Here is a 27,091-nt window from a genome sequence, read left to right on the forward strand (position 1 = left end):
TAGCTGTTCAAGCCAAATCAGTTATTCTTTATTTCTTTACTCAAAGGATAACTTGTAATCTTAGTTCCACAGAAGCTAATTAATGATTTTTCAGCATTTCTCTTTCCCACATTTCCCATTGATAGTGAGACCACCACTTTCTCAGCCCACAGTCCTTCACCTCTAGAGCAATCAAATCCAATATTAATCTCTTTTGCCATCCCACCTATTCTTCCAAAGCAGCACCCCCTACCTATGTGACCTGCATGTGAATCACATATTATTTCTATAATTCCCTGTAAAACACTGGTTCAAACTCAGGCCTCATCAGCCTTTATGCTGCATTATAATTTCTATTACCCTTCTTACAAATATTTCATATCAATTGCTTGTGTTTTTAGAAGAATTTTTGCATTTCTATAATTAGAATTACTTTTTTAAAAAAATAAAATTACTGAAAAAAGGAAATATTTCGAGGTAAGAGGAATAATGCTTCTCTCTTTTGTGGTACTTTTTTGTTTAGCATTATTTATAAAGGTTTTAAAGAGATTTATAGACTATTCATACATTTATGATGCATGTAATATTATTTTATAATTATGTATATAATTTTGATAAGAATGCCAGGTGTTGGATATTTCTTGATGCATTATAAAGTAGATGAACAGTTTCCTTAAAGTATACTAGCTGCTTAAAAGTCTTCTATACTGTAATTATTTATAGGCAAATGGGGGCAGCATTAGCTTATATGACAGAAATAAATAAGTTATATTTTGGAAAATTTTCAATATGTCTCAAGACTTAGAGTTTTCATTTCAAGCAATGCCATTTTAAGATATTAAGATAGTAAAAGTTAAAAATTAAGATTATCTAGGTACCATTTTCTTCTTTATTTGATAAACTATTTTATTCCTGATAACCTAAAAATATAAAGCACTTCTACTATCTTTTATAGTCCATTAGGTGAACTGTGTAGAATTTAAGGGCTATATATTGTCTCTTCTTCTAACATAGGTTTTAAATAATAATGAAAGTACATTTTTCAGATAACATTATTATTAAATATGATAATAGCAACTAAAGGTACAGGCTATTAAAATGCAAACAGTTACAATCCTGTAAAAGGAGCCACTTCCTCAAATACAGCACTTGTATTCTGCAGGCCACTTGACGCAACAATTGCATATATTTCACGCAATTTGCCAGAGGAATCCATGAAAAGTTATTTTTTAAAGGACAATGTCTTGTCGATGTTATGCATATACACTTGGTATTTCTCCAACTTTATATAAAACTTCCCAAGAGCAGATTTGGCTTTTTTTGTACAGCTGCCTTTTCATTTTCTTTCTCTGAATAGACCCATAATGTTCAGGGAAAATACCAAGAATAATAAATCCCAATCTCTGTGTAAAATATACCTCCATGACACACTCAAGCTGGAAATCACAGGAGCCAATAAAAATGCAGGCAGCCGACTGATAATGAGGTCAGAAATACAAATAAATTTACTTTTAATGAAGACTGGAGGCACAGTAATCAAAGTGTTAAAATTCATTTCATGCATATCTCATTTGCTTCTTAGCTGATATTTACCACGCAATTCTGTGAGAAAGTAGAGGCCTAAGATGCTCCAGATAAATGGCTCAATTAATTGTACAGAGGTAGACCTCTTTGAGCTGAGCCAGAGCTGTGAGCTCTTTATTAAAAGCACCATTCTGTAGCCCCTAACCTTGTTCCTTGACTCCTCTCTGGTTTCCAATTTAAACAAGTCCCCATGCGGCCAGCTCTAAAGGGCTTTGTCTCCCTGTCATTGTTAAGAGAGCTGAGGCATCCTGGAAGTGTGAAATCAGACCTCATGAGTTGAACGGTTCCCCAGGGAACGCCGGACTGCGCAGAAGGTCAAAGTCATGGGCCGGGCCATCTAAAAGTGTCTGATCGCTGGTCTGTGACACAGCAAGTTGGGGGTGGGGGCTAGACTGGAGAGGACTGAAATTGAACACATCTTAATTAAAGCCCACAGACAGCAAAACAAAATGTTTTCTAGGCAGCCTGTCAAATGGGGCTTAAATTTAGCTCTGCTAATGAATCTGAGCTGCTAACTGTTATTTCTTAAGATAATAAGACTCTCACGGAAGCTGATAAAAAAAAAAAACTGTAGCATGTCTTTTTCTGCTGTTTTGTTACTTAAATATTTTCCAACAATGAAGACAGTTTTCCAAAAGGAAAACATGGGAAAAGTCTATGCAAATAAAGGGATAGTAAACATCTCTCTTAATAACTAGTAGGTTTCCAGACTGTCGGGCTGGTGAATCACAGGCTTTATTCCTAGCCTTGTTTTAGAAAAAAACATATGCTGGTTTAATGGGATGATTTCAGTGACAGACTCTGTTAATTGCAAAATTCTCTCTCTCTTGCCTTTTCTCTTCCTCTCCCTCCATTGTTTCCTGGGAGAGATGGTACATTAATTTGCTAGATCAATTCACCTGGGGTGGAAGAGTTTTATATTCATGTTCCTTGTAATACGGTTTTTAAAAAAGGCAGGGTATTTTTGAAGGGCTTCACAGTTCTCCCACATCACTGTTCCTGAGACTGAGTGGCTGGTCCTCTGGGGAGGCTATGACCTCTTCCTCGGGAGAAAACAACAACAACATCAACAAAAACCAAAACCACACACCACAACCCAGGGGAAGCTGGAGGGGAGGGCTGAGGAAAGGAGCCCCCTTCTCTTTCTTCTCCCAGGCTTGAAAGAACCAACAGGCCAGACCTAAACACTCTGCAGAGAAAGCCTCCCTCAGTGCACAAGACTTGCAATGCTCACTTGAAATGAGGCTCTGCTCCAGGCAAAGAATGATTAGAAGCTAGGAAAAAAACCCCAAGTTACCACAACCATTTCCCACCACTAAAAAAAACCTTTTCCCCTCATCCCGGCTGTCTCTTCGCGCAATCTGTCCAGTCTGAGCAGTGTAAAGAATCTCGCCTGGCGAACACAGGGCCTAGTTTTGCTTTGATGGCGCAGAGAGACATTAACCTTTTCACTGGGTAGCTGAAAGGGAAGTAAGTTGTATTGAGCGGTATTTCTCAGCGACTCCAACTTTTTCCCTTTCGTGAAGAATTTAGCGAACCAACTTTTCAAACCAGAGTGCCACTTTCTCAGGCTGTGAAAGGCTGCCCACAATTTGACTGAAATTTCAATCCACTCTTGTGCCCTGTTCAATGCATGTGTATGTGTGGGAGTTGTAAATTGAGGCCTTAACCACCAGAGTTAATCTCTTTTTTAAATCTGTATTAACCTTAATGATTTGAAGTGCACTGTCCAACACTGGGCTATTGAGACCGAAGAAAAAACTACCCTCGACTATCAACAGTTTATTAGGGGCTTAGCTGAAGTGACCTACTGTAGTAGTGTTCAGCTGAACAAGGCCATGGGCTTTCTGTGGAAAGGAAAAGAATTGAGTGTTTCATTAAAAAGTAATTTGTGCTTTATACTCACTCATTCAAAGAGAGTTTCAATTGCTCTTTATTCACACAGAGTTAATACAGTATCACAATGTTTCTCAATGAATGTGTTGTAACAAAAGAAAAATTTTACATTTTGAAAGGAAAAAAATTCTTTGTAACTGCAGTAAGAATGATGGCTACTTAAAAGATTACGGCATCTTTCTCTGTTGTGCTCATGTTTAATGAGGGAATATTAAAATTTAAAAATTTTTTTCCTAAACCATGCCCAAGTTTAACTTGATGTTCAGATCATTCAGAGTGTTTTGGAAATAGAAAAGTTAGGTAAATACAAGTTTGTCTTGTTAGACCTGTCTAGAAAAAAGCATTGTGAAACCAAACATAGTAACAACTTTGTACTGTATCTGAAAGTATTCTTGTGTGGGCACAGAGAATTATCAATGATTTAAAATCTCTCCCTCCAATCCATGACATTCCTTGATAGGTGCATATTTGGAGACATATTTGGAGTACTATATTCACTCAATTTCCTGTTTTCAAACTATGGCTTCATGTTGTAAAGAGCGTGGCTATTGTTATTCACTGAGACTGGCACCTTATCTTTAAAGTTGTCTTTGAATTGACTAAGAGAAAAGGTATATAAATAGCTTATTTATGCCCCAAAGGAACTGACAAGGACCAAGAAGCATCTTTTTCTATATATATTTTTTCCAGAAATTAAGATTATTTTAAAAATTAGTTCTATATGTAGATGTTTTTGACCTAAATACACCGTCCTCAACTTTTGGCACGATCACAAATATCATAAAGAACACCAAAGGTGCAACAGGAAGCAAGGTCAAACACTGAATTAAGCACTTGCCCCTGAATAGTTCAACATCTCTCTTGTTCAACCCAGAACTATTAGATTATAAGGTCAGCATGGAATGAAGAATCATCAGATTTATATGCCTAAAACTGGAAGCAAAAAAAAAAAAAAAAAAAAAAAAAAAAAAATGGAGACTGTTATTTAGTACCTCTCAAAATTAATGTTCATTTTTTATCAAATCAAAATTATGTCTCATGGAATCCCTAAGGAAAAAGGCTCTTATTACTCACATTAGTTTAGGTAAAACTATTAGGGAAGAATATTTCTGTTTTTTCCAGCTTTAAAAAAAAAAACATGTACTTTAGCTTCTATAGTGGCAAATAGGCCAACGAGGTTAACACAGTTTGAATATTCATAAAGTTTTAAAATCAGTAACAGTTTTTTTTCTAAGAGAAGACAAACTTATATGAATTATACTCAGTTTGAGTAACAGACAGGTAAATAAGGTTTTGAAATAAAATTACTTGAATTTTTGTATTATAAATTATGTTGCCCAGATTAATTTGATTATAACCATACCAGAAATAAAACCCATAAAAACAAATAAACAACAGCCACTAATTGTTTAGTGCAAGGAGTCAGTTCAAACATATGCAAAGAGAGTTAGCATATACAACACCCTCTTTTCTACTATTTTTAGCTACACTTACTTTGAAAAAGGTACTTGCTCTTATCTTCTTATTTACAAATAAATTTGATAATTACCTCTTTAAAAACTATAAACTAACTATAAACTTTAAAAATTATAAGCTATAAACATTTTTATTTTATCATACAAAACACAGTCACTTGATAATATGCAAACGTTAAACTTGAATATATTGCTGTTTCGGAGCAAGCATCAGCTTTGTAGGTGGAAGGCAGCAATCTTTTAATTTGATTTTGATCTTGTTGAATTAAGTAAAGGAAACAATTTGCAGTGATTTGGGATGGTAAGAAAAGGACATTTCTTTCTTTTGAGTAAATCTGTTACATCTTTAGGGTCATTTTACTGAAAATTTACCAGGCTAAGTATATTTCTACAAATAGTAAGTAGAATCTTTATGGAATAGTGAAATTTGCACAAAAACTGGTCGTTAGTCCTATTTATTGTCCACCTTGTGATGGACAATTTAATGAATGATATAAACATCCCTGAAAGCCTTATGATACTAAACATAAATGAATGATCATGGTTGTAAATTCAAAACAATTATCATTGATGAAATAGTTACCACCAGCCCATTTGTTAATATGTCATAGAAATAGCAATATTAAAACTTTAGGAGGCAAAACCAATTCTGGCATTTTTATAAGCCTATTTCCTGGTTTATAAAACAAACATTCTAGAGGCTTAATTTAGCTCTGGAGTTATCTCTGGGGTGTGCTGAGGAATTTGAACAATTTAAGTAATTGGAACAGCGACTTCAATAGCAAAAAGTCATACTTATTATTGATCACTACATATCTAAACTTTTCAAGGAACCATGCAACAGATTTCAGTCTGAACTATAGGAGTTTATGCCACCAAGGAAGTGGATACTGTCTGAGAGATGATTCAGTATTGCTTCAGTATGCCCAATATGACAATACCTGGAAAGATGACTCCTACTACACTGATCAAATTTTGTGGATCCCAACCATTAGGAAGACATTTTGCTCTTTGTTATTTATTTGCCTTTTAAAAAGTGGTATAAAAATGGTATAAAACTCAGGGAGTTCACCAATCTTCATTAAAGTCAAACCCAAACCTTTATATTTATTTACCTGATGAGCCACTCAGGTAAAATACGGAGTCAGACGATTCCTAGACCTTCCATGTTGCTGTATGCAATAGGAAATCTGTATCATTTCTTACCTGTGACATCAGCAGCCATCAAACCTTCCGCTCTGATGACTTTCACCTGGAGAAATCCCACATCTTTTAAGTTGTGAAATATTCTAAGTGGGCTCTGAAAGACACCAACATTGGAATTAGGAAAGAAAACTCTTAAAGATTCTCAAAGAATATGCTGAGAAAGATTTTTATGGTTTCTTTCAGAATGTTACCCAATAGGATCAGAAAGGCACATGTATTTATCCTGTACAAATTACCCGTCCCCCATGAAGGGTGTATGCAAACATGTGCACACATACACATGCACACATGTGCATGTATGCCCACATGCACTATTATATACATAATTTTTGCTGTATAAGAACTTTTGGAAGACTAAAATTACTACATTTACACTCCATAAATAATTACAATGGTTGATGAACAGTAAAGTACAGAATAGATGTATCTTTCTTCTTTCAGAGTCATCTACTAAGTCATTCCAAGAAATCTTTCATTTGTATATGATTTGGAAACTAGTGATTCTTAATATTGACTCCAAAGTTGTTGATTGACTCTTTAGTTGTTGGGGTGAGTATGAAAGTCAAACTTAAAGTATTGTAATTATTTCTTTGCTATTTTCTCTTTGGTGAATTTAGAAACTACATGTGCCAGATGAGGGGTAAATGATTTAAAGACTACTAATATTTAATCAAAAGATAAGTATGTTTATTAATCTTTTATAGAAAAGACAAATATAACCTTTTAAAATAAGGCAAACATGACTAAAACTAAATTCAAAAGTAATATATTTTATTAAATTTATCAATTAATTTGCTATTATGATATCTGTGGAAGTATGCAAAGTTTGAAAAAAGAAGCAAATGCTAAAAATATTTCATTTCCAGATAGTGGAGTAGCTCGGTGCTAAAACATTTGCCTTGTATGTACTGGTGCTTGACTGAACCTCCAATACTGGAAAAAGTCAAATTATTTCACTTCATAAATTAATAATGGTGCCATTTTAATAAGTGCAATGCAGACAGAACTGAAAGAGGGAAACTATTGTGCCACAATTTACAAGTCTAATTAATGGACACAAATGTTCTAAGAGTGAAATAAAATTGTAGAACACTGAAACACATTTGCTTATTTACTCTTCACTGAGTTTTTCTTATGGTGAGGTCAGCACTTGCATACAGTAAATCAAAGGCATTTCTTTATCACCATCTGCAAAAGTGTTTCCTGATCAGGGATCATAACATATTTTGCTTCATAAAGTTACTCATTAAAAAGTAACTTTTTTTTTTTTCCAGCACAAAAAGCATCTCCTGCCTTGTATTACTAATGTTAGAATACTGACAAGCCAAAGCTTCCTGCATTATGAACTGGATCATTCCCACCTGAAGAATACTGTTTACACCAAGGCTCTGATCTTGGGACAGTCAGAAAATCAAAGCTAATATATGTGTAATCTCAGCCTCACTTTTTAAAGGCAGTATTTAGCACAGGATTAACTCTTAATCTTTTATTGTATTTAAAAGTTGTTTATCACTAAAAATCTGTTTAAAATACCTGGATGACAGAGTTTAGTAAAAACGCATTTCTGTCACCATTTAAATGCCCATAAATTAAGAATTTAACAATAAGAGCTTTGGACAGCACTAGCCCAGTTCCAGATTTGCAGGTATGCTGTGTTCCTAGAGTACTACCTGAGGTTGGGCAGCTTCTCATCTCAGAGGTCACCCAGTGTCATAAACCAGCTAAGGCCCCTGCGCTAAGGATGAGGAGCAGTTTCACCAAAAGTTTAGTACTTTAATTTTCAGGAGCAATTTGAACCAAGTTTCATGGCTGTCAGCACAAACATCACCAGTGCTGGTGTCTGAGAATCCCCATGTTCTGCGGGCTCACCCCACAGACACACTCCTTCCTGTGTTTCCCCAGTGGGGTAGGAGAAGGGAGGTGGGGTAAGGAGTGGGAGGTCATTATTGTTCTCCAGGTCAGCTGTCACTTTGTAGTTTACTGCAAATTTCAAATGTTTAGGCCAGCAATACACAGATTGTAATAAGAACTCAAAAAAGTGAATAAACATATCTGTTTAAAAATATAACTTTAAGGAATGCTTCATCGAGAGCTATTTCTGCCTTGTTATTTATGGTTATTTTAGGAGGCCACAAAACCTGCATGGCTTCTGAAGCTGGAAATTTCCATAGCAGAGGAATCTATGATTTGCTGTGAATCCTTCCAGCCCTCAATAGATGGGAAAAGATTGAAATGCTCTGGAGAGGAGTCCTCTTTACTTTTTTAATGAAAGGCTGTATAATATATTTTCTCTATGGCTGCAGCAGCTGTCAGGGAGAGCGGCTCAGTTCAGCTCTATTACGGGAGAGGCAATACCCCGTCCTATGGCATCGAGATGCTCTGAGGGGCCAGAGCTGATTGACAGCTTGTCACCGTGACGTCTTATTCCATCTCTGTTATGGAGAAAATTAATGTCACACCACCAGCCTTATGACTCGCTGTCATCTTAGAACTGCTCACCTTTTATCAATGCTCTAAATAACATTTCAAGCCCATCGTCTCATGGTGGACAATCCGGTCAAGGGACATTAAATCAGATGACTGTGAAATGTCATAATAAAAATGGAATGCTAACAACTTCTTCTCTAAACTAGCTCCTCTGGTTTTTAAACTGTGACAAGGGGGAGCAAGGGTTCAGCATACCCGTTCTGAAAAGGTCATACAATTGCTCTTGGTCTACTACCCATTACTACCCGCCCCCTATTGACCTTCCCTCCTCCCCTCCCCCGCAAAAGAAGAAAAAAATGGAATTAGCCATCTTTTCAGAATATGGTGATCAAATAATGGCTCACACAGGAAGGTCTGCTTAATTTGGAGGCCTCCTATGTTTAGCAACGGGCAGCGACATGACCGCAAAGGAGAGACTTTTCAGGGCTGTTTCTTGAAGGAGCAGAGACAATGCGTTTACTTTCCTAAGCGAGATCAGACTGGCAAGCAAGTCCTCGAGTTGAATGTCAATTTTGAAAATATCCATGCTCTTACAGGAAAACATGTAAATAATTTTTCAAATAAGTCACCTCCTTTATATGCTTCCCCAAACAAGTGATAGTTTGGATATGATGTGGTATTCATTCATTTCATAATCTGTTTAATGAAAAGGAAACACAAGTCCTAAAATATAGCTCTTTGTCCTTGTATTGCTGTAATTATGACACGTGTGCTACACTGCATATCATAGTTCTTAGAAGTACATGTCTAGAGGGAGGTACAAGCCTGTGCCAGGAATCTAGGGCTTTAAGTATATTTAAACATGATTCACTTTTTAATATATTGAGCACAATATAGGATGAGCGTTAGCTGGGACACCCACATATTTAGGATCTTAAAAAACTAACATTTGAAAGAAAGTGGAAAAGACAGATATTCAAATTCTGAATGAGTAAGCCCAATTTCAGGAAGTCTATCTAGGAAAAAGAAATCAATAATAGATGGATTACTTGTAATTACCAGGGAAGCAGTATCATCTTCATATATGGGCTAATATCAAAATAGTAATCCATTAACTACAGCATTATAATACCTAGAAGAAGTTTTATATTGATATACCAATTAATTCCTTTACAATAGTTTTAACTCATGGGGCTTACTTCTGGTAATAGAACATGTTTTTGGTGAGTACCAAAATGTGAAATAATTTGCATAATTGCAATCACATATTAGAAGATACCACACAATACCTTGAGCTGTTAGGCGGTTTAAAAATATATACTATTTAGCCTTGCTAAGTCACCTCTATTAAACTGTTTATGATAACACCATTCGCAATGAGTTGTACAAGCATTAGCAGACAGCTGATTCAGTGCAGATAGCCAGAATAAATTTGCTGAAGCGCACATCCTGCTAATCTGTTTGAAGAATATTGTAGAGCATTAGTACCAGCACTTCATGTTATCTGCACAGCCTGATAAGGTACATCTTTATTAAATTCAGTTATTGAAAGGATGTCATTCAGCAAACAGGAATTTTTTTTAAAAAGAGGCCCTTCTTTGTTGGTCAGAGCTTGGTTTCATGACTGAGTGTCTAGAGGAGCCTTCTAAATACCTGGCAGCCTTGTACAATACAAGCTTTGTAATTTTAAGTGGAAAAGCTTTTTCCCCAGCTTCACGGATACAGAGACATTTACTTTTCTAAGCCTCCACTGAGAAAGAATGGTGGAGTAAGAGCTCCCCTCTCTGTTGATTCAAGAAAACTACACAGTGGTTAGGTACTGAGAGGATGCTGGGAAATAGGAAGATCTGGTTTTGAATAATTGGATTTGCTAAAATTTTAGACTCTCTGTTCTACCCTCTCCATAGTTGATCAAAAGAAGGGTTCCTTTTAGTTACATTTTACATTCAATGTTTTTTTTAATTAAAGGAATGAAATCAAGGCTTTCTGAAGAGTTAAAAATAAAAATCACTTCTATGAGTATTTTCTAATACCACACTTCTAATTAATGTGTCATGAACCCCATTTCAAACTTGGAGAGACAAAGAAATCTTAATTGCAAGTACACAGGGTACGGTGCTACAATTTTAAAGTAATATTGTCCGACTTGACTTTCCTTAAGGGAAGTTTGCCTGCAGGATAAAATCAATGAGTAGAATCCAAGTTCCAGAGGTTGCTCGGCAAGTGACTCAGAAGAAGACGAAGCTTGGAGACATTGGCTGGACATGTAAGGGCTGCTGTGAAGTTGGTCTTCCAGCAGACAACTCCTGGGAAGTATATCTGTGATCCAGGGTACACGGTAAGCTCATCTATCACAGGGGACTCTGGAAGGAGGACTCGCATACTCACGTATCTCTTTAGGATCTCCTCCCGCTCCTTCTGGTCCTCCAGGGAGTTGGCGGAGAGGTCAGAGATGCTGACTGTGGCTGAGGCTGTCAGAGTGACAAGCAGCACCAGGTGTCCCTCACCCTCTTCCAGCTGCAGCTCCAGCTTGTGCGTCTGTTCCCTACTGAGGACCGACAGGTCGACCTGGCACCTAAGAACAAATGTTTTCAATCAGCAAGTGAGGTGATTGTGCCACATCAAACAGCAGCAGTGCGGGCTCCCAGAGCTGTGTGAAAATGAATCAATACAAATACTACTTGGGCCACCAAGAAGAATATGTCTTTCATGTAAACTGACTTTCTTTATCACATCCGTACACTGATGATCCATAGTTGTATATTTTCTGTGAGATATAAATGAAGCATGGACCTAAAATTCAGTTTGTAGCCACTGTCGCTGTATTCATAAAGCAGTGTGACCTTCTGTTCTTAGGTGGCCTAAGGAAGTAGGAGAGAGAGGGTGGTTTATAGAAAGACTTAGAGGAAGGCTCTACAGAGACAACATACTGAGAGTCTGAATTTTTGTGTCACTTTTTAAATAGTGGTTGTCCCCTTTCATTCATGTCCATTACTAAGCAGTAAATAAAATATGTGCTTTGGTGATATCATGGCTTTACAGTTTGAAAACTATGCTAGTTAGTTCAGTACACTAGAACTCTAAGTAAAAATCACACAGGTTCTCTGAAAAACAAAAGTGCCCCAAGTGTTCTGTCCTTAGAGGGGTTTCATGACTTGGCGCTCTCTGCCACTCTCAAACTAAAAACCTTCTAAACTGTTCTCATCAAAATGTCAGCTGATAGTCACATGTGGTGACACATGCTTGAAATATCTGTATTTTGAGAGGCTGAGGCAGGAAGGTCTCACGTTTGAGCCTAGTCTGAGCAACTTATTGAGTCTTAACAACTTAACAAGTCTTAAGAACTTATTGAGACTCTGTCTCAAAGAATAAAAAAGGGTTGAGGGTGTAGCACAGTGCAAAGGTCCTGGGTTCAGTCTCCAGCACTATAGACAAAGGAAGAAAAAGGCAGGAAGGAGGGAGGGAGGGAAGGAAGGAAGGAAAGAAGAAAGGAAGGAAGGAAGAAAGGAAGGAAGGAAGGAAGGAAAGAAGGAAAAAAGGAAGAGAAAGAAAGAAAACAAGCAAGCAAGAAGGATTTGATTTTGAAAGGACAGAGATAGCTTATAACCTTGAGAAGGGTAGCAGATGTGAATAAATGCATTTAACACAGGAAATAACCTATTACAAGGATTCGTGTAGTCAACACACATCAATCAGGTGGGTAACTTACCAGGGATGAACCAAGTTTTGTTGCATTTCTTTCATACTCTGCCTCTTTTTTGTTTTGTACTTAAATTAAATGCCATGAACTGGGCTCCACAGCCTGTAGTTGGGTCCACTGAATCAAAGCCTAACATTTGCTTTGCCCACCAGTGAACGGTCGCTGTGACTGGACACAGACAAGGGAGGAGATGTGAGTGCAGCCGTGAAGACTGCATGTAAGGGCCTGGAGCGCCGCAGGAGATCTGCACGCTAAAGGCTGACTGTGATTGAGAAAGGGACTGGTGGGAGTTTGCACTCAGTCTGGAAAGCTCCCTCCAGGTGAGAATGTACATCAGAAACCACACGGCTTCTGCTCACACCACGTCCACTTTAACCACTCAGCAGTGAAAATGAATATAAAATGCCTTATCTAGTAGGCTAACAGTAATTAGAATTAACTTCAATAACACCTGGGAAAAATGGAGAGCAAAAAAGCACAATAGTAAACATCCATTCAACACGATTTCCTAGTAAAAAGAAACAACATGAATGTGGTGTTGTAGGGTTCTCTCCAGCACCCGGCATGGGGCCTGACCCGTTATTTGTCAGAAGCAAATGAATCCCTGGTTTGGCTCAAGAGTTTGTTACTGGAGGACTGAACAGGATTGGAATATACCAGCACCTTGGAGACAGCTGGGATCAGGAAGGATTTTTTTGCTCACTTTTTTTTTTTTTTTAATCTCCAGTCACTTTGACCATGTATTTCCCAGGCTCTGCCTTGCTTATTCTTTTAAAGGATGCTGGAGATCTTAAACAGTTGCATGCACTGGAGGATTTCTGTCCATGCCTCTCCCCAGCCTGTGCTCATTGTCTTGCTGTAGGGTAGGGAAGCTGCCCTAAGGGTGATTTGCTCCAGGACTGGCCAGGTGGAATCCGATCCACAGGTTTGTTGTTTTTGCTGATGGTGCTAAATAAAAGTTTTAATTCTTAAATACAGTAATTTTAAATAGAGGACAAATGTTCTCTGAATTAGTCACTGTCCCTAATGCTGCCTGTTCGTTACAGCTGACATAATTTACTTACTCTACCTGGTTCCGACAGGCGTAAGAATTTGTGATCCCCGCAATCTTTAATTTGCCAATGAAGAACCTGAGGGCCAAGGAGCCCAGTGACTTAATGGACACACAGTTGTCACAGTGTCAGAAGCTGATCCCTTGAATCAGGAATCCAAAAAAAGCTTTTTCCTTTACCAGATGGTCATTAGGTGACCAGGCTTGCTAGGAGAGATTACATTTTTGCAGCAGTTCCCAAACGGGATGATAGCTCGACTTGCTTTTGACAGGAGCAAATGATTTCAGCATCGCAGTCAGAATTTTGTTATTCTTATTGGAATGCTTCAGATATCTACATATATATAGCAAGCTATTAGTTACATTCCTACCGATGACTAAGAAAGATTTACAAACTAAATTTTAAGAGCTGTGAAACAGGTAAGTAAACTTTTAAATTAGAAATATAAATTTATAGGGAGTGTGATACTTTTCCACAACAACTACAATTTCCATATTCAGTATATGCATAAAAACAGTTAAGGGGGAGAGGGCAGGAAAGGAAGAAGAAGAAGAAGAAGAAGAAGAAGAAGAAGAAGAAGAAGAAGAAGAAGAAGAAGAAGAAGAAGAAGAAGAAGAAGAAGAAGAAGAAGAAGAAGAAGAAGAAGAAGGAGAAGAAGAAGAAGGAGAAGAAGAAGAAGAAGAAGAAGAAGAAGAAGAAGAAGAAGAAGAAGAAGAAGAAGAAGAAGAAGGAGAAGGAGAAGAAGAAGAAGGAGAAGAAGAAGAAGAAGAAGAAGAAGAAGAAGAAGAAGAAGAAGAAGAAGAAGAAGAAGAAGAAGAAGAAGAAGGTGGTAATGGAATGAAATAATCAAAATGTGTGATGTGCGTATACCAATATACCAAAGTAAACCTCATCATTCCACACCAGTAACTTGCACCAATAAAATAAGTAAATCTCAGGTCCTCAGTGTTTCAGAATTTTTACTTTGTAATTCTAATAGAGAAGGTATTGTTCATATAAATATGCTCGATAAGAGAAAGTTAAATAACATCAAGGTTTTAGTTGAGGTTGTATGAGCTTCCAATTTATCTAAAAACTCTCAATAAGAATAAAATGACTATTTTAAATGTGATCTATAATCAAGCAAATTGTTCATATGAGGACAAAGTTTGCATTATTACTGCTTCCGTGATGGGCGTCAAACCAAATTTGGCTATAGGTAGGTGGGGGAAAAAGCATTTTCCACCCCCTTGTAGCTTTAGAGAAAATATGTGAAGACAGAACACTTGAGACATAGTCTACAGCAGTGGGATCCTGGCACCAGCTGCAGGAGGCAGATCCCTCTCCTCAGCTCACTGGCATGGTTAAGTCCAGTATGAAGAAAGGATTCGCCGTATTCTGGATGCAGAAATACTCTGTGGTCATCTGATGGCCCATGATTGGCAAACAGCCATGGTTTCATACTGTTATTACAATGAAAACGCAAAATTCAAAAACACTGACATACATTCAAGAACTCCAAAAATCTGTTCACAGAGAGAAGAGCCCGGAGTCAGATTCCCTTGGTTCTAGCCCTTCATTTTTCACTAATTAGCTGGATGACCTTTTCAAGGCAACTCATCCTCCTGAATTTTACTTTTCTCATCTGCAATTATGAGTTAATTGAACTAGATGAACTTTAAAGTTTCAAAAATCCCAAATCCCATGGTTTGTTATAAGTCTCTCCATGTTTACACTTGCTACGCCTTTCTTTACAATTCCACAAGCCAAACACCAAAAAGAAGTTTATCTTATAGATGATGAAATAGTGTTCCTCAGATGTATTACTAAAGAAATCTGAATGTAGGGGCAAGAAGGAATCTAATCTAATCTAATCTCAATTTGTATTGCCAGGAACACTGGGGCCTATAAATCACCATGGGAGGAAGTATGAGAAAAGAAGTTACAGACTTTCTTCTTTTATCAAAGAATAGTTCCCATTGTATCTGCTTTATGCCGTGAGTCCCACCTGTGGTGTGAGAACTTATCCGACACATCCTAGGCACCGCCCTGGCTTCTCCTGTCAAGTCTCCTGGGCCCTAAAGCTAATGCTGTGGTTGTGCAGTTCTCCTGGGTCTTCTGTTTTCAGGAGAACATTCCTTTCCTTCACCACATGGGCTACTAATGTTCATTTAACCCAAGCATCCACCAGCTGGAGGTTTTGGCTTCTGGATGCAAAACCACACTGTGGTGATGAGATCCGGTGCCCACATCAACTGCCAAGGAAGCCAAGGAATAAACAAGTAGTCTCCTACTGGGGTAAACTGAGATCAATAGAAGGGCAATGAAAAGATCACTTCCCAATCACCTCCCCTCTCATGGCCTGTCCCAAAACCTGATTCCATTTTGCCCAACTGCCATATCCAAGTGTGGATACCAGCTGATCAATCATCTGTGTCTCTGAAACAGGAAACAATGACCAGCCTAGTAACCCACAAACTTCTGTTTCTCTGTAGTCTTCGCTGCCTGGAGATCTTTACTTCACACTCTCACCACTGGGGACTGAACCTCCCAATACATCATCAGCACCTAATTGTTGTTTCAAGTTCTATTTTAGGAAAACTTGACTAAGGCAGAAATCACTGGCCCAGTTTGTCCTTTCCAATGATGGATGTCGAGAACATGCATCTGACCATGTCCTTTCCCTGCTTTCTGACATCCGTGCGATATCCTTAGACAGGCAACAGTGCCCCCTTCACCTTCAGTGATTCACCTTCAGAATCACTTGTGCTATCTGTTATCCCAGATGGCTTACACCCCTCCCCCATTGATGCTAGGCTCACTTGTTCCGGTGGGTTTAGCTGGAGCATTCCCTCTGCTTGGGATGATACATTTATCTACCTCTGCTTGACTGATTTTTATTAATTGTCATCAAAATAACCTGCAGCTGTCTCTCCCGATATCTAGAAACACCTTGGGGGCAGGGGCAATGTCTTATCTCAACACTGAGCATAAGACCTGAATATCAGTGGTGTTTTGTAAGAATTAAAGTACTTATGGACACATGGAGGTTTAGAGAGGTCAGTGGTGACTAAGATTGCACTGGCGAATAATGCCACGTCTACATTGCTATATTGGCTGCATAGACAGCAATCTGGTTTTTTTCCCCCAACAGTTATTCATTGATTCACAAATTTTCTTTCTTTGAAAGGCCTTCACATTGACTTACATCCTCAGCACCTTTTTAATTTCTGAGATTGGGTCTTGCTAAGTTGCCTGGGCTGGAATTGAACCTGTGACCCTTCTGCCTCAGCCTTCCAGACTACCAAGAGTACAGGTGTGCCTGGCTCCACTAATTATTAAGTACCTTTATGTCAAATCTTCTGTTATATTTGGAGAAATTAAGCCTCTTGCAAAGCTTCTGTTTTCTTGCATCTTTATTTCCCGAACAACCACAAAATAACAAAAAGTTAATTTGTATTTCCAAATACATGGCCAATGCCCTGAAGTTTTAATAGAGCTAAATTATTTATTTAAGCTTTGTGTTTCAGCTTTCCTGGTTTAGCAAACTTAAAATTTAAGGAACTAGACCTTTTTATTGTTATAAGAGCACAAAATACTTTGTTTTTTTTCAGTTCTTTATATGGTCTAGATATTAGTCTTTTGTCTGAGAAACAACAGGCTCAATTTTTTTCTACTCTTGGGTTTTGATTTCACTCTGTTACTGATTTCTTTTATTGTGCAGAAGCTTTTTAGTAAGATGGGATCCCAGTTGTCTATTCTTTGTAGTATTTCCCATGCAATCTGAGTTTTGTTCATGAAGTGTTTGACTATACCTACATCTTCGGGAGTTCTACATACTTTCTCTTCCAGCAAATTTAATGTTTCTGTTTCAATATTTAGATCTTTGATCCATTTTGATTTTAGTTTAGTGCATGGTGACAGACATGGGTGTAGCTTTAGTCGTTGGCATGTGGAAAACCAGTTTTTCCAGCGCCATTTATTAAAGAGGCTATCTTTCTTCAAGTGAATGTTTGACTCCTTTGTCAAAGAAAAGGTGGCTGAATGTGTTTGGAGTTGTTTCTGTATCTTTTAATTTGTTTCACTGATCCTCTGTTTTTTATTTTTTATTTTTTTTTATCACAGTAGTTTTGTAGTAAAATTTCAAGTCAGTGATTGTGATGCCTCCTGCCTTGCCTTTGTTGTTCAGAACTGCCCTTACCATTCCAGGTCTCTCTTGGTTACAAATGAATTTTAGGGTTGTTTTTTTCTAATTCGGTGAGGTATGTTAGTGGTATTTTGATTTGGATTGCATTAAATCTGTATAATAATTTTGGGAGCATGTTCATTTTCACTATGTTGCTTTTTCCTATCCAAGAGCAAGAGATATCTTTCCATTTTGTGATATCCTCTTTGATCTCCTCAGATTCCCTAAATTCAAAGATCCAATCCAAAAGTGGACATTTGTGAGGAATATACTTTCTCTGTTGAAGAAGTACAGATGGCAAATAAATATCTGAAAAAATATTCAGCGTAGTGGTCATTTGAGAGATGCCAATTAAAACAAATAGAGATCGTATCCCATTCTAGAAAAAAAAGACTTTTATCAAACAATAAGCCAATAATAGATGCTGGTAGGGTTATGTGGAAAAGGGAACAGTTCTCCACTGTTGGTGGGTATGTACACTGGTGGAACCACTGTGGAAATCAGTGTGGAGAGCCCTCAAAAAATTACAGCTAGAGGCTACATTTCACTTAGCTATTTCCCTTCTTGATATCCTCCCAAAATAATTAAAAATATCATACCATAGTGATATATACACATCCATGTTCACAATAGCACGGTTTGTAATAGCCAAAGCTTGGAAATAATCCAAGTGCCCATCAATTGATGAATGAATAAAAGAGACGTGGTTTTGTTTATATAATGGAGTACTATACTCTGCCATAAAGAAGAATAAAATTGAGGTATTTATTGCTAAATGGATGCAACTCAAGATCGTATCATAAGTAAAATCAGATACATGTATAAGTATCACATTGTCTTACTGGAGTGAGAAACTGAAAATATTAATAAGAACCTAACTGTGCAAGAGACATAGTGAAATGGGAAGAAATTGTTCAAAACGAAAGGGGAACTAGGGAGAGGGAGAGGTAAAGGAAGGAAGGAAAGAGAAAAATGAGAAAAGAGGGTAAAATGGAAACGATCTTTGTAAATAACGAGGGGAACCACTGTGGAAGGGAATGAGAGGGGGGAAAAAGACAAATCAAGGTATATCATGTATAGGTACAAATTCCCTACAATGAATGTGATCATTGCACATACCTAACTTATACCAACATGACTATATCATATTTGCCTTACTTTGATATTGAAAAAATTACAATATCTACACCCTATTCAACTCATCAGTTAGTCAATCAATGAAACAAAAATATAACCAAAATAGGCTTAAAACTGAAGGAGCTTTTAAAATTTATTTCACAAATGAGGAAATTGAGGGTCAAAGAAATTAAGTGCTAACAAGAGCTTAAACCATATCCCCCGATGTCATATCAGAACCTGAATTTGCTTATAATTAAAAGTATGCATACATTTTCTAAGAGCTGAAGGAGAAAAAACTTTAGTTTTTATGACTTTTTCTCCCCCTCCCTCCACCTTTCTATTGACCATCACTGAACCAGTGACCAGTAACATTTCTTCCCAGATAGAAGAGTCCCGTGATTAGCACTCTGTGTGTGTAGAAGAGTCCCCTGGGTACGGGAGGTAAATTTGGAAGCTAGTTGGAAGCTAGCTTCCTCTCATGATAATTAACATTTGCACTAACACAGGTGGCCCTACCCCAGCGGGGTCTCTTGGCTCACGACTGCTTCCAGGAAGAGTAAGCAGGAATCGCAGAGGCCCTGGGTTGACAGTGCTGCCTTCTGCCTTCACTAAATTTCAGCCCCTACATGCCCTGCTAAGTGGATTTACGGATTATATCATCCAGTTTTAACTGAACTAATCCTCGCAAAATGGTCAATTGGCTTTAAAAGACCCCAGTAAAAAGAACCGCGGGTTGAAGATAATGCTAATTGAACATGCACAAGTGAACTGCAGTGATAAACAAGAATCTGCCGAGCTGACACATCTTGAGCTCGGTGTCAGCCGCAGGACGGCGCAGTCAGATCTCGCGAGAATCGAGCTGAAACAATCCAAAACCACCACCAGGAATGTTTGCAACAGAAATGCATACCGTGCCTCTGTAATGATGACATTCTAAGCATGTTTCATGCCTTAAAGTAGCATTTCATGATGTTTCTAAGCTATCATGATTAATAAGACATTTACAAATGAGGCGAGGGAAAGGAAATAAAGAGAATGAAGATGTGTTATGTTCAAGTATCAGCTCCCATGATGAACGTAATCATTATATATTACAAGCCTGTTCTAATACAAATAAAAGCTAAAAAAACAATAAACATAAAAATGAAGGCTTCGGAGGAGAATTGTCTAGATTTTTCTAGATTTTCTACAAGTTTTTCAAAACACAATTTTATATTGTATATATTATGTACACAATACTTTATATTGTACAATTATTATGCAATAAATTTTAGGCATTTTAAAATTTCTTAATATGTGAGAACCACTTTACCTTAGCATAAATAACGTTATAAAATCTTATAAATCAGTATAACACGCAACTTCTTGGAATGCTTACATTTAAGATATTAATGGGGTGGTTTTTGAATTTGTGATTGTGGTTTTACTGTTGTCTCTGATGCTGTCAAATGACGATTTCTGTCACCGTGTTTGTATCGTCTGCAGAACTGACACTGTTTAGTTCTCTTTGGGGAAATTCTCACCAGGGTCACATTCATGTGTGCTTCTTCAGTTCCCGGCTCACTGCCTTGAAGGTAAGTTACCCAGCCCTGTGAATAGCTCAGAAGTGCGTGGAAATCCTCTTGGAAATTCTGCCCATTCTAAAGAAATATTGCAACAAGTATAAATTATTTGAAAAAACTTTCAGAAGAAAAAAATATCAACTGATGAAAAAAGGGATTCAAATATATTTTGGGTTAAATTGAGTTTTATAAAAAGCCAAGACAAAAATTAATGACACTCTCAATTCTTCATTTAAATACTGCTGATCTTCTGAGTGAACTATTCCAGTAATTGGTGAGAAAAATGGCAAAAATAGAATCATTTTTTAAATAAAACTCTCCCCAATTTAGAATTTCTTGGTAGCTATCTTTGTGCTTTCAAATTAATAATACAGCAAGATTGCTGTTGGTCTTATTCATACAGAAAACCAAAGATTGTTGTTTGCGTGCCACCAATAAGAAATGTCCCAAATCAGAGCCTATAGATTGTCAAATGCTTGAAAGCTGTGACCTTCAACCCTAAAAGAATGAAGAACATTAGTTTGGTGAAGATTCAAAGTCCAAGACTGTTTTCTTCATTTACCACCTAAACCCAAACACTTATGTGGACACCTGTAAACCCTCATTGTCTTCTCTTGGCCTTAAATACAGTCATAGATTTACTGTTAGGATCGTAGAGCAGGAAAGCATTTGTTATTCACCCAGAACTGGCCATTCAGTTTTCATTCTCATATATCATGTGATAAAAATTTTTGTGGAAATTAAGCTCTCTACTCAAGCTTACATTTGTAACTCTGTGTCATGCTGGGCAGCACCCATGCGTAAGCCCTGATAAGAAAACAAAGTCACTAGCAATTCGCCAACCTAAAATATATGGACGCCAAATCAATGCCACTTTAAAGATAAACAAGCATTTTGCACACTAATAAATAATGCTATAAATCTTTGCTATATGGGATTGCAAATAACTCCAACTGAATAAAATTGCATGACCCAGGATTTACTTATTCTACACATTCATAAAAACAACTTGTTCTCTGACAGCACTCATTCTTGGCAATTTATCGCAGCTGTCAGTGGCCAATTTGCTCAGATTACTGCTCTGCATAAAAGTGTAACAATCATGAGGATTTATTAGCTGATTATCGTAAAGGTGGCAGTCCATCTTGCCTGCCAAATTGCAGGTGATCAGAAAGTTAAATAATTACATGCAGATTAACGTTATTTCACCTTCACTTGCAATTTGTAGTTCAGCAACAGGTAAGATTTGTTGTTGAAACTTGCAGTATGGTGTGTATCACCTGAGCTGGTTTCCTGACTACCTGGCATTGTACTGAGCTCTTGAGGGCTGCAGGAGAACATGGTGAACACAAGACTGAGATGGAATAAGGGTAGTTCAAGTCAGGAGATGTAGGTTTGACTCTTACATCAATCACTCCAGTGGCATTTGAGCTGAGAAATTCCTTAGCAAACTTTAGTCTTACTATTTGCATCTTCAAATAATGCAATATGAGTCACCCTTGTTACCCCCTAATATTGAGCTAATGTATATAATAGTGTCTTACAAGTAACAAAACATTATTTCTTTCCATTAATGGTTAATTTTTTGTGTGTAAAATTTAATGAGCAAGGGAGCTTCATTTCTAGGTATCATGAAGATGGAAGTTTGTGAAACTCTGAACACATTAAATGTGCAAGGGATGTACCTCAGTGAGGGCCATATATAATAAGCCAACAGCTAAATGACATCGAATGGGGAAAACTGAACACTCTGTCTCTCTCTAAGATTTGGAATAAGATAAGGATGTCGCTTCTAACACTTATATATTCAACATAGTACTGGAATGCCTAAAGCATAACTAAGGCATAAAAAGAAACAGAAGACTACCAAATTAGAAAGGAGGCTTGCAGAGGACATGATCTTATGTGCAGAAAAATCACAAAGACCTCACTAGAAATTATTGTTTTAATAACTAAACCAAATTTATTGCTAATTATTATTTTAATAATTAAACTAATTTTATTGCTAAGTAAATTTAGCAAAGTCACAGGATATAAAAACAACATATGAAATCAGTAACATGTATACAATAGCAAATCGTCTGAAAAAGAAAAAGCAAGAAAAAAGTCTCATTTACAATATTTATTAAACAGCTAGGATTAAATAGATAAAGACATAAAGTTTCACTACAATAAAGACTAAACATATTGATGAAAGACAATGAAGAGGTTAAAAAAGAAATAAGTCCTGCATTCATGAATTAGAACAACTGATTTTATGAAATAAGAGTTTCCATTCGGTATAAATGGATAAAGAAAATGCCATGTTATGGAGTATTATTCAGCCATGAAAAGGATATGGTTTTTTTTTTTTTGTCATTTATGGTAACATAAATGCTATTGAGCTCATTATGCTAAGTGCAATAATTCAGGCACATAAAGATAAATAGTGCATAATGTAATTGGTGTATAGAATTTAATAATCTGACTTTATAGAAGTGGAAAGTAGAATAGTGTTTTAGAGAAGCTGGGAATTTTAGGAGGTGGAAAGGCTAGAGAAAATTTACTTAACAGACGCCAATTAAAGTTAGAAAGGAGAAAAAAACTGGTGTCTACGCTACTATGAATAACAGTAATAACTATATGTTTTAAAAATCCTAGTAGGGTTTTGAATGCGTTCCCTGTCTGGGATGATAAATGTTCGAGGAGATATTTTTATCTTGATTCAAACATTACACAATACATACATTGAAACATCACACTGTACCTTGCAGACATGTAATATTTTTGTATCTCAGTTAAAAATATTATGATAGGCCGGGAATTTAGCTCAGTGTCATAAGCGCCTGTTTAGCAAGTGTGAGCTCATAGTTTAATCCCCTATACCCCCCAAAACCTAATATTATGATAAAATCATCATGGTAAATATATAGATTACTCTCTTTGGTACAGCAATTCAGTATTTTAAAATATAAATATTCTTCACATGCTTTTGCATTTTAACTTACTGATTCTCCTCTTGAATTCACAGATCTTTCCATAATTACACTCAAAATGTGTATCTTCCACTAATTCATGCCATTGAAATTGCCATTTCTTAATTCCAGACCAGTCTTTAGAAAATAGTTATAACCTCCAGTATTAAAGCAAAAGTATTTAAATTCAAAGCCAGCAAATATTTATTGAACATCTGTTATGTGCTAGGTCCTTGCCTAGGTACTGAGGACACCGCCTGGACCAAACCTTTGACTCCCCTGGAGGAGCTTACGTTCTACCGAGGGACAGTCAATGGTAAAATGAGTGAGGGGCACAGCAAGGGGTTACTTCTGTGGAGAAAAACACAGCAGGGCAAAGGGAGAGAGGGCTAAGGAAAGGGATTTCATTTTTAGACAGGTTTGGCTGGATGCTGCCCTGCCGTGACACTTGTGTACTCCTGAAAAAGCTGAACAGGCCTGGCAGGCAGCTGGCCCTTGGGGTGACAGTGCTTCCGGGAGAGGGAAAGGCCCGGAGGAGACAGGGCCTGGTCTGCTCAAGGAGTAGCGCAAGGTCCAGAGCGGCTGGAAAGGCACGGCCTGGGAGCAGCAGAAGAGCGGCTGCTCTGCGGGGAGGGATAGCGGGCAGATCCTGCCCTCCAGGCTCTGTGGTGACCGTGGTCTCATCTAGATTACAACAGGAAAGAGGTGACGGGTTTTGAATAGCGAGTTAATTACTTTATGTTACTCTGGCTGCTGTCCTGGAAGCAGAGTGTCTGGATGAGAAGGATGAAGGAAGAAGTGAAAAGCAGCAGGCCTTGCTGGTGTCACATGGAATCAACCAGTGTCACTTGACACAGGTGGTGAGAGGAAGCTGCTACTCAGGACCTTGAGGGTCCCCAGAAGGCTCACACGTGGGGGCATGGTCCTCAGCTGGTGCTGTTGGAGGTCTTCAGTCATTGGTGAGTGCCTGAAGGACACAGCGGCGCCCTCGCACCCTCCTCACGCCTTTTCACTTCCTGGCCACCGTGTGGGAAGCAGCTTGTGTCCATCGGCCATTGTGATGGGCTACTTCTCCTCAGGCCCAAAACCACAGGGCCCCTCGATCATGGGAGCTCCACACCGTGAGTTGAAAACTCTGCTCTTTGAAAGCTGATTTGTTGAGGTGTTTGTTATGGGGTCAAAAAACTGATCAACACGTTGATGAATTATAAATATGTTTAGAAGGGTACGTTAACACATTGCTGATGGATTTGATGAGAATGAAAGAAAGAAAGGGATTTTTTAGAAATGCTCTAATGTTTTTTGGTGTCAGTAATAACCAAAGAAAAAGCCTGAAGGAAGAATAGAGTTGAGGGGCTGGGGTCAGAGGCCTGCCTGTGAACATGCTGACTCAGGAACAACTGCTAGACATTCAATTAGCAAGATCCAGTGTGGAGCTGGAGGTAGGAATCTGGACTCGAGAGAATCACGGTTGGTCACTGTCAAGCTACGGGTTGTGAGGAAATCACCAGAATGGGTAAACTGGCCACTGGAGCAAATATAAATGGAAAGACACCCAAGCCATGAGCTCTGAGTGTCTCCAGAACTTCTCTATGAGAGAGACACAGGAAAAATTGCAAAGTAAATCAAGAAAGAGCATTTAGTGAGATGAGAGGGAAGGAAGAAAATCTGCTGTCCTGAAAGCCAAGAGAAAAACATGCTTTGAGGTAAGGAAGCTCTCTGTCAAGTCCAGCCCTGCATCTGGGTCAGAGAAGATGAAAGTTGAAAACTGATCATTGGATCAATGACTTAATGTTCAAGGTGACCTTGGCAGGACAAGCTTTGGTGGACTTGGAGGCAGACACCCGAAAGTGTGGGTTCCAGTGAGAATGGAAGCAGGTAATCGTCACAATTGAACTACTTTTTGTTTTAACAGTCCAGATTTGAAAGTGGTCATTAATTCATAGCCAATCTTGTTTTAATTATATCCAAACAAACTCCATTACGAAGTCTGCATTTACAAAACACATCATTAAAAAAGTAATTATATGTGGCCCAAAGGAGAAAACAAGGCGAACAATAACTGACCTATAACACAATAAGCAGGGCTTTGCAGATAATCTAATCCATATATTCTCAATTTTGGGACTAAGATAGTATCCTTTAAAAAGTGATCAGCCATTGAAAGTATTAGACTCCATGATCAACTTTGAATTTACTCAAAAGCCACTAGCCGACTCCCCAAGTGTTAATTTTTAAGTTAACAGAGATTTAAGAATTCTGCAATAGCTTACTGAAGAAGAGAGAACGCAGTGACAGTTTTATTCCTGTCATGTTAACCTAAGAACTCAAATTTAATTGGAAGTCAAGTCAGTTTTCTTTTGAACTACTTTAGGAATCAAGGCAAACTAATGTAACCTGCATTATCTTCACTGTACCACATAATCTTCAAATAAACATAACTCACTTGTCCCTGGAATAAAACAATATGTTGTTTTTCAGTGGCAGAATTGTTTAAGGTAGGGTTTAATAAGCATAAAGTTAGATAACTGAAGTTTCTGTTGTTATCTGGCATCAAGTGGATTTGAAATGATGATTCACCGTAGTCAATTTCTTTTTTCTGCAGTGAGCATCTTTGTTAAATTAGCAGGGTTTACAAGTCTCCACTGTCCATTACTGGGCTGCCTCAGATTCAACACTACTTCCCTCCATTGTGGAGATTGGTTTATACCAATACTTTGGACCTGTCCTAGGAATCACTGTGTCCATATCTGTGCGCTGCACTTATGTCCTCTAAAACTTTTGGGCTCCAATTGCTTTCAGAGACAATTTTGATTGGCATATGACAAATAATGGATTGCTTTTCTTTTCCTGAAATTCATAAACACTTTCTTAGCTTTCTCAGGTACCTACTGGAGAGTAATCTCTGGGGTCTCCTATCCAGCTATCTGTCATCATTCTCTCAAAAATTTGCCTAAATATGGACAAACCCTTAGAAGCAAGTGAAATGAGACAAATCCATCTCTGATAACCATTTCTGCGCTTGAATTCATAGTATTGTCAAATAAGGAAAGACTGATACCAAGTGGGCTAAGAAAATTTCACAATTTCCAAATTTGGAAATTCATCCCAAGGAAGAAGTCCATAAAATGATTTTTGCATTATGAAAACAATGCACAAAAAGAGACAAGAATATGTAATACATGGCCAGAAATACAGGAAGCAGGTATGTTTTAGAGTATAGTCCTCTTCAGTATTTTGCCAATATAAGAAATTTTGTAATGCAATTAAGGCATTAAAATACATGTGACAGTCATTCTGTAACCAAATATGATTAATATCACTACATGCAATTTGATTAATTATTCAAAAAAATAGCTAGATTGTATTTACTCTATAGAGCTCAGATTCTACTGGGGATAGAGAACCAAATTATTTAATTCTAATGTACTTGGTGTGTTAATAGATGTAGACCACTACTTAAGCTTATTGTATGCTCCAAAGATATAGCTTTTAGAAAATTCTGAAAATAGTGCCTTATTAAGGGGGAAACATACAATAAAGACCTGTGCTTTAGAAAGGGCTAAAGTCAGGGATTTAGCTCAGTGGTATAAGTGCCTGCCTGGCAAGTGTGAGGTCACGAGTTCCATCCCAGTACAAAAAATAAATAAATAAAATAAAAATGATTGAAGTGTAACAGTATTAGTTTTTACAGCAGAGCTTAAAATGTAAGTAAAATATTCAGAGATAAACCGGTACTAATCTTTCACTGCTCATTTTATAAGCATACTGTAAAAGCCATTGCTTAAAACATACATATCAGAAGCAGTAAAAATGAAAAGAAATTACGTTGCATTGCACTCTGTCTTCATTTTCCTAGAATAAAATTTTGTGTGTATGAACTTTCTTTGGTCTGTCAGTATGAAGACTTGGAATTCACATAGAATACAGTAAAGAAGGAATTTTTTTAAGCTAATGAGTTCTTTGTACATC

The 27,091-nt window shown here is 37.5% G+C and overlaps 1 protein-coding gene across 11 annotated transcripts in view; it reads right to left on the reverse strand.

Moving 5' to 3' along the window:
• The window catches only part of Mctp1 (multiple C2 and transmembrane domain containing 1), a 539,183-nt gene that overhangs the window by 152,057 nt on the left and 360,035 nt on the right, over window positions 1-27,091 (reverse strand). For all 11 annotated transcript variants that reach the window (XM_063245361.1, XM_063245358.1, XM_063245362.1 and 8 more), the window contains 2 exons: window positions 10,956-11,142; window positions 6,141-6,234 (listed from right to left, as the gene is read on the reverse strand). In XM_063245361.1, coding sequence (XP_063101431.1) covers window positions 6,141-6,234; window positions 10,956-11,142 — 281 coding nt within the window. The remainder of the gene's footprint in view (window positions 1-6,140; window positions 6,235-10,955; window positions 11,143-27,091) is intronic.

This window comes from Cavia porcellus, unplaced genomic scaffold (genome assembly GCF_034190915.1).
Source record: "Cavia porcellus strain 051 isolate PalLab524CR breed Dunkin Hartley unplaced genomic scaffold, mCavPor4.1 scaffold_2, whole genome shotgun sequence".
NCBI lineage: Eukaryota > Metazoa > Chordata > Mammalia > Rodentia > Caviidae > Cavia > Cavia porcellus.